General features: G+C 54.4%; 1 protein-coding gene across 1 annotated transcript; it reads left to right on the forward strand.

The window, feature by feature from the left end:
- Positions 1–397: 397 nt before the first annotated feature.
- On the forward strand, positions 398–13408 carry LOC119099244 (zwei Ig domain protein zig-2-like). Its single transcript, XM_037222367.1, has 9 exons — positions 398–627; positions 1260–1326; positions 1816–1967; positions 4064–4189; positions 7238–7307; positions 8442–8541; positions 9646–9754; positions 12114–12236; positions 12582–13408. The coding sequence occupies exons 1-9, from the start codon at positions 529–531 to the stop codon at positions 12591–12593; spliced, it is 858 nt and encodes a 285-aa protein (XP_037078262.1). The 5' UTR covers positions 398–528; the 3' UTR covers positions 12594–13408.
- Positions 13409–14256: the final 848 nt, after the last annotated feature.

Raw genomic sequence — 14256 nt, forward strand, 5'->3', positions numbered from 1 at the left:
TATGTGGACACAATGGAGTCTGGAAAACCATGTAGGGCCACAAAAACGCGCCCGCTTGAGGAAAACCGGAGGACCGCCACACATCAAACACCCACTGACCATTCTACATTCATAAAAACACTAATATCAATTGCCAGTGTGTTTTTTATACGTTCAGTGACAAGTCACATGAAAAAATAAGAAAACGACACGCAAACTGCAGCACCGAGGCACGGCCGCACCCACATCCTCCGGTGATTCCAAATCAGACCTGCAGTCACGCGCCAGCGAAACTGCAGGTCTGCCCACCTCAAGGCCACAAACGCTGCTGCGTGCCCCTGGCTAACGCACCGCCAGGACAGCGCAGTGACTTCCCACATCTGGGACGTCGCCGTGGCGGCGCTGAGCGAGTGGGGGCGTCACCCAGCGGCCGGCAACGCCCGAGCGCCGCGTCACACGCGGTAACGCCGCGTCACACAGCCGGGGCTGTCCCGGGCGGACGCGGCGTCAGCCACTGACCGACGTGCCCGTGCGGCGGACTGTTTCAGAATGGGCCTCTGGCCGTGCCTGCCGGCCCTGCTGGTGGTCTGGACGTGTGCCTTGAGCGCCTCTTCACACCCGTCCGTGCCCGGCCGACTTCAGTCCGCGGTAAGTGGTCCCCCACCGCCACCGAGCGCTGCGCAGGTGTGCTTCGCGCAGGAGCGCGCGATCCAGAGGTGTCACCAGTCCCCCACGTCGAAGGGCGTTATCGATAGGCCGGGAATGACGCCAGTCCAGGCATGCTCCAGGCCGGTTAATGCTATGCGTAAATCATCCCGTCAGATGTGCAATTATCCTGGTCGATCAGTCATTCTGTTGTTTAGTCTCAGTGAGCATTCAAGCACCGGCATTTGTCTAGCACAGCTCGCAGCTATCAATCATTCAGCCCATTAGTGGGTTAATAGCCTTCTAGTGGGCATATTCAAAGGTCACAACTCATGGTCGTGGCACTAAGGTGGTCGTTCACTTATTCGTGCCCACAGCGCGACAGCCTTCGGAAAACTTCCCTCGAAACCCGATGTAGCCACCGCATAACTTCAAACAGAACATCACTTTGTAACTTTCAATCCTCTGATTCTGCCAGGTTTCCAGCATTCTCTTCGGATATGCTCTAGAGTAAATGGGCGGCGTGCAACCAAGTCATTGCCCTCTGGGGAGAGGGGGGGGGGGGGGGGCATCGGTCGTGACGCCGCCCCGCGGTGCCTGCGGCGCAGACTGCTGACACGTGACCTCCGCCGCAGGCCGCCGCCGCCCTCGCCGCCGGACATGACCACGCGCGTCTGCGCCGCTCCCGGTCGTCTCAATCAGGTGACGTCACGGCGCGACGGGCGGAAGCGGGAGGACCCTCCGTCGCGCTGAGGACCCTCCTGCAGCTCGACGGCCGCTGGCGTCGACCGCTTTATCGCCCCGGAGAGGCCCGGAGGGCAGTCGCGATCAGGAGGGTCATTGTGCGTTGATCTTGAGTGCTCTCGTAGAAGAGACACATGTCGTTCTATTTCCGGGGCAGATATCATTTTTGCTGAAGGGATTTAGGAGGTGCAGCGGTTGTACTGTCTCCAGCTCACCGACCGTTAATGAGCCCGCGCGGCGGTCAGTTCCCGAACTCACTCGCAGTGCCAGGCGGTCAGCCTCTCCCAGGTCTCACACACCTGACACCGGACGGATCGTCGGTCGGGAGCGGCGATGCTCAGGGCGGCCGGCGCTCCTGGCTGCCGCCGCCTCCTGGCCGGAGCGGGCTGATGATGATGTGGCAGCTCCGGTCGTCTCCGGGCTGACCGTGCTGGCGTCGTTCGGCAGGCGTCGGCCGGGACCGTGTCGTGAGGCCCATCACTGTGCCCCCGCCGTTCGACACGGTCAACAAGTTCGACAGCGTGATGATCCACTGCGCCTTCTCCGGCTCGCCGGCGCCCTCCGTCGACTGGCTGAAGGACGGCCACCTGCTCAGAAAGGTCAGCAGGGTCGGCGCGTGGAAGCACGCGGTCAAGGGCGAGCCGTTGAGCCACTCCTTTGTCGCGCGTAGCAACCCCGCGGGTGGACGCTGTACATCTTCTCTGACTATGCACGTATATCTGATAAACCAACGGAGCAGGAACAGTTTTAAGGTACAGTGTGTTTTGATCCATTTACACGCTGATTGTGGTTGATGCCTTACGATTTCTTAAAGCCAGCTGCTTGACAGATGTCTAGCATTAACATATAATAATCAGGGGTATGACAGAATGAAAGAAAAAAGCTAGCAGCAGAGTTATGGTGTATCCTCAAACACGCTTCCGTCAGCTCACCCGACCAGTATGCCAGCCGAGATCAAACGCTGCCTTTTATTGACGCATACCAATGCACGCATAGTTAGCATCAACTTGCATGCATTTAGCATACATTGTGAAATCAGCAATATTAGCAGTAGAAACCAACGTTTTAGAACCAAGAAGTCCTTGAGGCAATAATATACTTCACAACCTGGACTGGGAGCAATGCCATCTACCATGCAAGGCAAACGTCATTACATGGCATCCGACACGGTTTGAAACAGATGAAAATACCCGATTTGGCTTGAGGGGCCCAGCAACTGTCAGTGATGCGAACGGCCAGGGGCTGCCGTCGGCGCCGTGAACTCCACTGCGCGCGGCCGCGAGCGTGGCCAACTCGGGCGCGTGCTCTCGGGCGGCCCACTAACCGGCGTGCAACAAGTGGACGATGGCTCGTCAAGCCGCTAAACCGCCCCTCATCGTGCGTAATGACCCTCATGCGGCTATTGTAACGACCGCTACGTGGTCATTACAGATCGCCGTGCCACTTGCGCGTAATAACAGGACAGCTGCCGCCGCGTAATGGGGCATGCGTGTAATCACCGGGTCCAGGTCCGCCGGCAACGGCCAGTCAGCGGCCGGTGGCGAGGACAGAATCACTGAAGCAGGCCCACCACAAACGGCCAGTCAGCGACCAGTGGCGAGGAGAGAATCACTGAAACAGGTCCGCCACCAACGACCAGTCAGCGGCCACCGGTCTAGATAGAAACATTCAACAAGCCCTCGGCCCAAAGCCAGTCAGCTTCTCGCTATTGGAGAGAGCATTGCTGAATGAGTGCACCATCAACAGCCAGTCAAAAGTAGATGGTAAAGAACATCCCTCCAGAGGAAATGGTTGACATCAGAGGCCGTTTCATCAACTGCTTACTCGAGCCTCCCGCAGTCAAAGAGCTCATGTTGCAGGTCTTCCAACGCAGTCAGTTGTCAGCAGTGGGGACGGGAGACAAATATCGCTCTCAATGTAACATTAGCTGTGCGGCCACACGCTGTGTTCTGCGCTTTAATGCGCATCCGATACACATCGCGTACTTGCATGTCGGGAGGCTCTTTGAACACGCATTATGCATGCCTGGTAGATCAGTCGTTTATTCATGCAGTGCTGAACCCTTAGGGAACAATATTTGAATTCGGTGCTCCACCTGGCCTTTTGCTGTCCTCACTCTTTCCTGGAGCGAGGGGGCTCAAAATGGCTTTCTCCGGTAGTCATTTGACGAGGGATCTGGGTGGTAGCCGGTGGGACTAATTAATCCACTCACTACCTAGTGCTGATGTGAGAACGCTACCACAACGCACGCCAACCTATTTCGCTGATCATCCCACCCAATGTTATGTGAGCTTGAGCTTCCACAGCAGCTTAACCCTTTCACAACTCGATTGTGCGATGTAACTTGCGCCAGACTTCTCGTCTTCGATCCGAGTCAGATGTTGTGTCGTGCACGTCACGCTGTCTGTCGCGGCATGTAGTCCGCACGCTGGCCCTGTCTCCGAGCGGACGCACCGGCTGGAGCGGCCCCCGTGGACCCGCACTGACACCCGGTGGGCTTCAGGGACTGCACACAGCAACTGACTACGATCCGGGAGCACCGCTTCCGCCCGGCTCGCCGCCGCCGTGCCGTCGCTCGCCCCGCGTCTGGCGGCGAAACGCCGCCTCCGCGGCACGCGCAGCTCTTCTGCTGTCTTCACCGCCGCCTCCAAGCCGCCGTCGGCCGCCGCGTCACGTGTCCACCCTTCGTTTCCAGGCGGGCCTGGCCGAAAATCTGGAGGAGCAGACCAACAGCCTGGACGCGCTGCTCAGCGAGCCGAGCGAGACCCGCGCGGCCACCCACGCCCGCCTATACCTGGACTGCATGACCCCGCGGGAGCAGGTCGGTGGCCATGGGCGGCCCCCCAGGGCTGGCGCTCGTTACGGACCGGCTCGGAACGACCCGCTCCGCACGAGATGGGAATGGTCACACCTACTTTGCTGGTGTTGCCAAGGGGGCGGTGCCGTGACGTACTCGGCAAAATTCAGTCGCTGCGTTTATGAAAAATGTTCTTTTGAGAACGCAGGGGCGTGCGAAATTGAAACAAGAGGCCCTTTAGCGGCTCCTTTGGCTTCTAACGGCCTCCTCACATGCTCCTCCTCATCTCTTCCTATCTCTGCAAAACAATGGCGCCTCTGGTGGCCGCGTGAATGCAGAGCTCTTCATAAGGCAGTGCCTTGACCTCGTCCTGCCACGGCCCAACGACCTCTGGCGGTCACTGTCGTGAGCAGCCGTAACGCTGCGACGGCGGACGTCGGCCCGCTGAGCAACAGCACAGCGTCGTCGTCAGCACCACAGACGGCGCGTCACCTCACAGCTCACGAGCGGGCCGGCAGCCACAAACACCGCCTACACCTAGGTGCTGTTGTACCGTACACCGACGGCATGCCAAGCTGGTATCGGCCGGCGGCATCGCGCGGGTTCTTCGACCTTCGCTGCTGGGCTGTCGTGGCGGAGCTTGCCGCTCGCGGCTGATGTGGAGCGGATGGCAGTGCTTTTTGTCGCCCCGACGAACCTTAAGTTGAATCCGGGGCACGGCCGAACCTTAAGTTAAATCCGGAGTTTATATCTAGCCCAAGACCAGGCAAAAGTGTACGGTAAGCCGCCTTGTTTCATCAGCCGCAAAGCAAGCAAAGCTTCTCTGCTTGCTTTGCTGCAAAGCAGGCAAAGAAGAGGTAAGCTAGGTGATATTAATCAGGCAGCAGCAGCTGACCTGACATCATCACTGGATTGAAACGAGGTGCCTATCGACGACACGAGATGACCTCGTATGACCTGGCCGGAGTCAGACAGCGGGCTAGAGGGCACGACGAGCGTACCGGCTGACCCCGCCACTGTCACGCCCTCCCGGGTGCACTGAGTCAGCCGTCTCGGCTCCAGCACATGCTTCTAGGCGCGAACGGATATATGAGTTTGACGAAGCTCATGATTATTTCTGACATGCCACCGCTGTGTCCAGTGGGGTCTGTCACGCCTTACATGCACTATGTCACCAGAGGGCCAGCGAGGTGTGCATGATGCTGCATCACGTGATGTTCGACTTGGCGCTCGCAATAATAAGTTCGGTGTCCTCAGACTATGCCATTTTGGTTTCTCAGCGGCGTGCGAGGTGAACCCTCTCGCGATCCTGACGGGAATAATTGCGCGATTTCCTCCGAAAGGCAAAATCAGTCGACCTCCACAGTTCAAGCTTACAGATTCCAACGTGTTTAGACAACATCCCTCCCCCTTCCTGTCGCTCGTGAAACTGGCGCTGGACGCGATTGATTGCACGAAAAGCGATGGCGCAGCACGTATTTACAATCGTCGCCTGACCAGACGGTATAAACAGACCAGCATGTGACATTTCTGCGTGCTGCCTACGACAGGAAGTCTGGCAGTCGTGCGACTCTGGTGAATACTATGTCGCACTCTGTGTTTACGAAAAAGTACGACCCGCGATCAGTTTACGATGCCTTGAGATCGGCTGTCTTCGGAGGGCGCTCTTACATAAGTCACATGCCGCTCTCGGATCTAGGAGGATGCATGACCGGAATATTGCATAACCCCCGGTAGCCGGCGCTGCTTCACTGCCAGCTGAGCTTTCCCAGTGGACGGAAATGGGATTAAGCCGCCACCGACATTTCTGAAAGTGCAGTGATTGAGTGAGAGATTCGACGTCTGACACTGGATATAAACGGCATAATCAAGGACGAAGCTGTGCCCCGGGCGTGCGCCCGATTGCAGCCGACTGCGGAATCTCCCAGCTGCTGCCGCTGCCGCCGACGAGCAGGGCCCCTCCCTGCTGCAGCCGCATGTGACAGGTGTTTGAACCATCTCCTGACCTCAGCGACTTTTCTTTCTATTGGGCCGGGCACTTCAAGTGTCAAGGGCTCACGGATGGTTAGGCCGTTGAAACTTTGGTGGCCACCTCGGTCTGTCTTTGACGATTCCAGGTATTAGCACTGATTGCCGCTCAACACATTTTGGATCATCTATGTGCAACGCCATAGCAACGCCGATCCTTGCTGGAGAAAGATCTGTGCCTGTGTGGCTGCGAATATGCGAACCCTCGTTAAAACTAATGTAGCGTCACCGTTATTTTTCAGAAGCTTTGCAGCACTGACCATTTTCTGACATTTCGTCCTTCCTTAGATATTTTCCACATATGTTGAATGATTAAATGATCTGTTTCAACTCATTCAATGTAAACAATGCTCGTGGTTCCCATGAAAATATAAGCATCGAGGGCGTTAGTCCTCCAATGACTTCACAGTTCCACGCACGCACTGCAATGGCATGCTCCCGAACATCTTGTTACATGCGAACAAGTGTTAAATGTTACAATGCGAAGATCTTGAACAATGATCAGTAAACAGCATGTGTTTATTCGCTCCGATGGCCTAAGGCCACATCCGAGACTGGATAATTGCTTCTGGTTGGAGACCGGACAAAAACTTGCGCTAAGCCGGCTTTTGCTTTTCTACAAACAGCAAGGTGCGAGGTCAAGTCATTACGTTACATTGACCCGGTGTCTGTCAGGTGTCAATGCGAACAATGCACGAGAAGTCACATTGAAAGCAACTTCCGTTCTGATTATTTGGCCTGGCAACGAATGCAGGGTAAAACACAGCGCACATGAATCCTTCATTCATCGTAAACATTTCCCACACGTGGATGACGGGACCACGTCGAGGCGTACATATAGACCATATCATCACAACAAATGCGAAGGACGATCTCCGGCCCCGCGGTCGGCGCTGTCAGCAGCGACATCCGGATCTCTTCCCGGCACAAAACAGTGTACAACTCCTCACTGTAGCGCCGCCCCCAGCCGCGCCGGACCCCGGCTGCTTCTGTCGCAATAAAGCAGCCGGGGTGGTTTTCTGACATCCCCGCCGCCTGCTGCAGGGCATCTACACGTGCCAGGGACAGACGGCGTTCAGCGTGGACAGCGCGTCCACCGAGCTGCTCGTGGACGGTGAGTGAGGCCGAGGACCGGCCTGCCCACATCCTCTCCCCCTCCATCAGCAAATGCAGCCCCAGCGACGACACCAGAGCTTGTGGGAAATGTTAGGATGACGCTAAGCGATGGATCTGATGAATATCACAAAATGCCATCATGCTTAGAGACATTCCACAGAATGTCGCTAGCAAAAAACCAAAGCAGTTGAAGAGAACAGACTCAAATGATTGAGGGATAAGTTATCACAGTTCCGCATAAGTTCGTCTTTGATCCGTGTCTCCCTGCCGTGATGGCTTTCAGTATGATTATATATCTCAGTATACCCTCAGACACCCTCAAACCATAAACTACCCATATGCGTCGAACTGTGGGCAACTCTGCAGCGAATGGGATATTTGCTCGAACTTAGCAACAGTCAAAAAACAATTATCTCGTATATTCCAACACAATAAAAACAACAACGACCAGCCATTTGAAGGAAACGCCTTGGTCCAGCATCACAAACGGCAGTGGACCGCTGTTGCCGGTGCTGAACCCCCCGCGCCAGCGGCAGCACCCATGGTGGCCGCGCGGCATCGGCGGTCCACCGGCCGGGGCCGCCGCGCCGCCCACACTAACCTGGTCCGGCCGTGCTTCGGCCGCCGTATCGCGGCGTGTCCAGACGGGCCGCCGGCGCAGGTGGCGGACCGCCAGCGGTCACCCTGAAGTGGGGTGACCTCCAGAGCGCCGGCGATTGGCGTACTAGGCGACGTCAGAGCGTGGGTGGACGGGGAGGGGGAGGGGCGCTGCTGTCGCCGGCTTATCGCTGCGAAAGGTGACATACATGCATTCATTGGCATGATTAGGCTTATCGCACTCTTAAGATGCAATCTGCTCTTGCCTGCATCCGTCGTGAGCCGCAACCTTGAAGAGGCCCTCGTGTTTTTGCAAGTACCGTCACGATACAACCCAACGACAATGACGCATTTGGCGAGGAGGAACCCGTGCTCAGAATCGCAATACATGATTGGCCTGACGGCGTCATGTGTTACTAAGCCACATTCACATGTAAGCACCGCGACTGTGCAGCTATGACCTCCGGCGAATGTTGCGTTCTGTGACCCCGGTGTGCCGGGCCCGCACTGACCGGGGCGCTGTATCCTGTTGCAGACCCGGCGAGCGTGGAGGGCATGGCCCTTTGCGAACGCGTCAAGGACATGCGCGTGGCGCCGGCCCGGATCGTGCAGTGGAGATCGCAAATGCTGGCAATGTGAGTCACGGGACCAGCCGTCGCAGGGAGCGGTGGCCAGTCGGCCGCTCCTCGTTGTGACGGCTGGTCGCTCCCTGCCCCCTCCCTCTCCCCTCCCATTGTCGCTAGCCAATCGGACGGTGACTGTCGGTGGCATTTCAAGCCCATGCACTAAGCGGACAGCGCATTGCTGGAGCGTCAAGGTGCTAGTGACTCATTCAGCACATGATAGCGTAGTGTCAGCACCAGCCGGATATTTAGCTGGTGGTTACCTGTGCTCAAGAGATGCCATCTGTACCTTTTGGGTTGCAGTGATGCAGCAATCAGACGTAAATTCCAGGGATGCATGAATTTGTCGCTATGGATGCTTGTGTGGGGCGAGTGATTGACTGACGCCTACGCAGAGGTTTTGTATTAAAGTCTGGTAAGCCACCCGCGTGTGGCAAACCAGAGGGACGGGGCTCGATTCCCCGCGTAGCTCGCTTTTCCCGCCAGGTTGAAGGGCAGGTCACATCGTGTAGCCTTGGCAGCTTGGTGTGTCGTAAGACCCAGCTGAGAACAGCAATGTCTACGCCGCTGACGGTGATAGCGGTGATGGCTGTTCACAACCAAGGATAGGGAAGTTCGCACGGCGTCTTGATATTCCTTAATGCTTCGATTAACTGCTGTACTCAACCAACGTGGATCTAACGGTACACCCATTGGGAAGGAGTTCAGAATGAATACGTAGCCCATGAATATGCAGCAATGCACCAAACAATGAATGTCTCGCACAGTTCCATACTTTGAGTTCTGCCAGACACTCATTAGCATATCAAGACACTCAAGACAAACCGAGACACTCAAGTCTCTTATCATACTATGATACGGCTGCTCGCATCCCAGCAACCAGCCGCAAAGAACAACTTCTTTGAACACAATCCGCAAACTGCTCCTCAACTGGTGCTGGCCACGATCTCTGATGGATTGCCACCTCTCGGTGGCGTCCTCGCAGTCGTGCTGACGCCGCCGCTCAGCATCTCGCAGCAGACGGGACGGCCAGATGTGGCACGTGACGACACTGTCCCGCTGCCGACCTGGGGCCGCTCCACATCCGGACACAGAGAGGGCGTGGTCCTGTTGCAGGATGGGGAAGCGGGCCCGGCTGGTGTGCGAGACGACTGGCTTCCCGGCACCCCAGGTCACCTGGCACAAGGACGACCGGCTCGTCACCTACGATGACCCCAGGCTGACGGTATGGGTGCTGTCGCAGCCGCCTGTTTGTTCCGGAACGTGGCCTTGGTTCACGCGGAAATCGTCCATAAAGTTAAGCGCCGTGCCCGTCAACCAAGGCGGCTGTCAGGAACTACTTGAGGCCTTCGGCCTTCACTCGAGAGGGTCACCGACAAAACATGCCATTGAAAGCGCTGTTCGCAGAGGTCGCCTCTTTGGGGCGCACACACGGAAGACCGGTGCTGCCGTATTCTTGCCCCCATTTTGGCCCAGGCGACGCTTCTTCGCAACGCTAATTTTGGCTTTATGGATCGGGTCCAAATCATTGAGCGCTTCGTGATCGACTACGGTCGGGAAGGCCAGATGAGAGGATAAAACTTCGTGCCAGCTCAGCAGTTCTCATGCAGGCTGCAGCACCGCTTTTAGAGTTCTCGACAAAAATAGACCCAATGACCAGCAGCTGATCACGGGTGTTCCGCCCAGATTTGCCCAGAGGCGACAGCGCTGGGGCTCCACATATTTATAACTCTGCCCAAGCTGGGCTAGTAATGGCGACATTATGCCTTAGACATGCATGGCGTAAATCTTCCATAGGGATGACGGGGTGATACAATTTCCTTTCATATTTGGAATGTCGCAACCAGGCTGACTTCTGAGGAAAGTAACGCCTGATGCTTGGAACATGTTACAGGTTCCAGGTATCCTCTATTCTAAACAATGCATTGCACTTGTCTTGTTCATAACTCCTTCAATTCTGAGCCAATTTTAGAAGTTTGAAGATCTATCCATGGCGTAATGTATATCGATTTTTTCATATGCAATATGGAACCACCACCCAAGTTTGACGTGACGTGACGTGATGACGAAGTTCGGTCATCACACATAGTGACCACGTGCCCCAAGTACCCACATCCGGTCAGCACACATAGTGGCCAGTCTTTTCGCCTCCTGGCCACGCGAGTGCGTAGGCCGACCGCGTCCCGCTTGTGGTGGCACTGATCATTGGTTTGGATGCACAGAGTTGTTGCTATTTATTTGCGTATTTATTCTCGAGGCACCCCACATACTCACATGAAGTGTGCTGAGATCGGGCGGGTGCTCCGCCGAGCGGCCTATGAAAGAATTCGATTAAAACGAGTTCGGGGTCGAATTGGACAATGTGTTTTTGTCCGTCGTTGAGTGTCCCATACCTGCGGCTGAATATGCTTCTGCAAAAACGAAAATAAAAGCGCATGTTTAACGTGATCTGATGTGCAATATTCAAGATGTAAATATAAAACAACAGATATCAAATAATCAAGATCGCGTGCTTGATTTCTGTTAATCTTCAAATTTAATATGATGTATTTTGGGAGCACGCGGTAGGTATGTCCCAAGAAGGATGGCGGACGACACCGCCAAAATCTCTCAGTGGGAAACCATTTCCCATGTTTTACATCTGGCACCTCTCGAAACGACACCGGCAGCAGAAATAAATAAATAGGTTAAGGGCACACCCATAGGAGGTACGCACATGGTGTATGGAATGTGTGGGTGCCAGTGCATACACTCGCGCCATAGATATGGAGTCACATCACACGCAGACACAAAGGTTTTCTGAGATTGTGACATCTGAGTTGAGTGCATGCACTCATCACCGATGCCACTTAACAGGACAACTGGTACGAAGTTTGATAGTAACTCGTCCTTTTTGAGAAGCATTTGGGATTTTTGTCGTCATTTTTGACACTTTTCGCCGAATTTATCCGCAAGGCGTAGAACATAGCCACCTCTCTGATATTTTTCAACGTGTCCTGTCTAACGTAACCTTAACATTTTGCAAAGCAGGTGTGATGTACAGCATCAAAATGGGTAGGGAGCAAGAATCTGCCGCCGTTGTACTTAATGTGTGTACAAGACTTCACGCACGGAGCAGGTACAATTTATAACGTTGTATAGTTTCCGGCCAAACATAAACAAAAGACAAAACCCACGCATACCAGCTCCGATCGAGTCAAATGTGTTTTGCCGACACGATCTGTTATAGACTAAATCAGCACGTTGCTCTAGCTCTTCTCGCTGGAGCTTTGTTTGAATAACGTTGATTTGCAACTGCATGAACTTTCTCATGCTGAAATATAAAGCATGTAGCGAAGTTCATGGGATTTCCAGCGCAGACCAAATCTGAAAGCTTGTGCAGACCCAAGATAATGCAGCTGTGTGTGAGTTACTCTACGCCCACCTTAGTCATCATGCTTCATGGCTGCTCTTGTTCCTCTGAGCTTCAAGCATTCATTTCCTTAAATGGGGCGCGGCAGAAATTGTACGACTGCCGCAAAGTGCACTGCAGGCCCTCTGAATCACCAGCGTCATGCAAGGTAGCGTGCTCTGCCGTGTTTCAGCTCATGCCGAACGGTGACCTTATCTTCGATACCCTGAAGTGGTCTGACATGGGCCTGTACCGGTGTACCGCTACCAACGAATTCGCCACGGACACGGTGACCAGCTTCCTTTATCCGTTCAAGGTAACTCCAAAAGTCTCGTGAAACGCATGGCCTTACCAACGGGCTTCCAGTGTTGTTTGCAGGACACCTTCGTCCAGAGATGATATATGGCCTTCAATTAATGTCTCTATGTGCTGTGATGAATCAGCAGGGACGCGAGCGCAGGTCCCTCGCCCATTTGTGCAACTCCACTTGCCGTTGCCGTCAGCAGCATGTAGTGACTTTTGGCAATGATCGTCCTTTGGGCGATGAGCGGTCCGGGACACGGGTCGTATCTATATCGGGCCCGCTTTTCTACCGTGCACTGGCACTACACTGTAGACCTAGAACCTTCCCCTGACCCAGTTCTCGTGCGTCCTGTTCCAGCCTTCGAACTGAGCGGACCGCGTGCGAACGGGACGCGGACGACCACCAGCTACTGCCATCTGTTGACAGTAACACGAAGACTGGCTTCCATGCCGGACGTCGGGCGCGAAACGTTGGTGGTGGTTGGTGGGAACTGTAACGGCATAATTTAGTGAACTTGTTATCTGATGTGACCGTCATGAAATTATGTACGGAATTGAAAACACCGCGCGAACCCTGTACGACGCCAGTTGGTGGTTAAGTACTGAATACCTGTTTTTGAAATGCCTACTTCGGGTCGAAGTAGCCCTACGTGATGGTTCTCTCACCTAAGCTTAAGTTTTGTTACACTTTGTATTTTACATTATTTTGAAATGAACAACTTACGTAGCTGTTTCAAACCCCTAGCTAGTTTTGACGCAGCTTTCTGATGATGATTTTTTATAGATATGAGTGTATGTGTATCATTCATAATTTCACATCTGTTCATCTATCGTATAGTATTTATTGCGTGGTCTTTTAGAGGTGAGCTGTGTGAGCTGTGTCTTGGAGAGCCCGTTTCGTCTTTATCCTGTCCTAACCTGCATGGAGGCAAAGTCTGTGATAAAATGATTTGGTTCACGCTACCCGCATATGCATTCATCCCGCACCGGCTAACGGAAAGGCGCGCACTTCGTGTCAAGCCATCCAAGGCTGTGTGTTGAAACAGTGCATACCTTCCCTTCTAGCGGTACACCAGCATCCGAATGCCTGCATTTTAAGGCACGTTATCACGACACGGTATACCCGTCATGCGGCCGTCAGTCGAGAACTAAATTACCATGCGGTGCACCTCAGCTGTCCCGACAGTTTACTATTCCGTACATGACAGAGGGACCCACAGCCTCTGAGTGTGCATTTTCCAAGCATCTTTGAGAGGGCTCTGTCGTTCTGTTGTGTCGCATGGTACGTGGCATCTGCTGGACCAGAGTTATTTTGATATTCCAACCGCGCTGAATACCACGTCGTGCAGGATTAAAATACATGTCAGAGGAGTTCCATAATAAATATGACCTCCAAAATGCGTTATGAACATCGATAATTTCCGAACATCTGAAAGTAGTTTCGACAGGAGTCACAAACCGACGTGTGGACACCCCACAACGTATGGCTTGCAGCGCGTTAGGGAAGTAGCGCTGTCACCTTGGCCAACTCAAACAAGAGCGATTGCCTTCAAGCGCCTGCCACTTTCCAGACGAGATAAACGCCGCGTGATGACGTCAAGGAAGCACAAGTATCGAGGTCGCGTGATGACGTCAGGGAGAAAACCGGATCGAGACCCGGTGATCACGCCAAGGGAGAACAGTCCTGGCTTAGTCAAAACAGCTCAGTGACCACGTTTCGTGCAGACAGTTGGTCTCCGGGGTTCTTCAGCGGCCAAAAGATGACTGTGAGCCCATTGCTGAAAGGTCTGTTCATTGTTAGTCCAGTCACGGCCTACACAGGTCCACCATTCGGACGGGCGATCCGTGCACTTCCACAGAGCGCCGCATAGGTGGAGGAGCCGAACGAGCACGCGCCAGCGCCTGCCGCCGGGTTTTGGCTCCCTTCTGCCGGATACAGCGGAAACACGCAATCTTATCCCGTATCTAAGCGTGACTTTTTGTCTGCCATATCTGACGCTCCACAGCAGAAAATCGCAACTTCATTGTCAATT

Source organism: Pollicipes pollicipes, unplaced genomic scaffold (assembly GCF_011947565.3).
Source record: "Pollicipes pollicipes isolate AB1234 unplaced genomic scaffold, Ppol_2.1 Scaffold_4740;HRSCAF=5597_pilon_pilon_pilon, whole genome shotgun sequence".
Classification (NCBI taxonomy): Eukaryota; Metazoa; Arthropoda; class Thecostraca; order Pollicipedomorpha; family Pollicipedidae; genus Pollicipes; species Pollicipes pollicipes.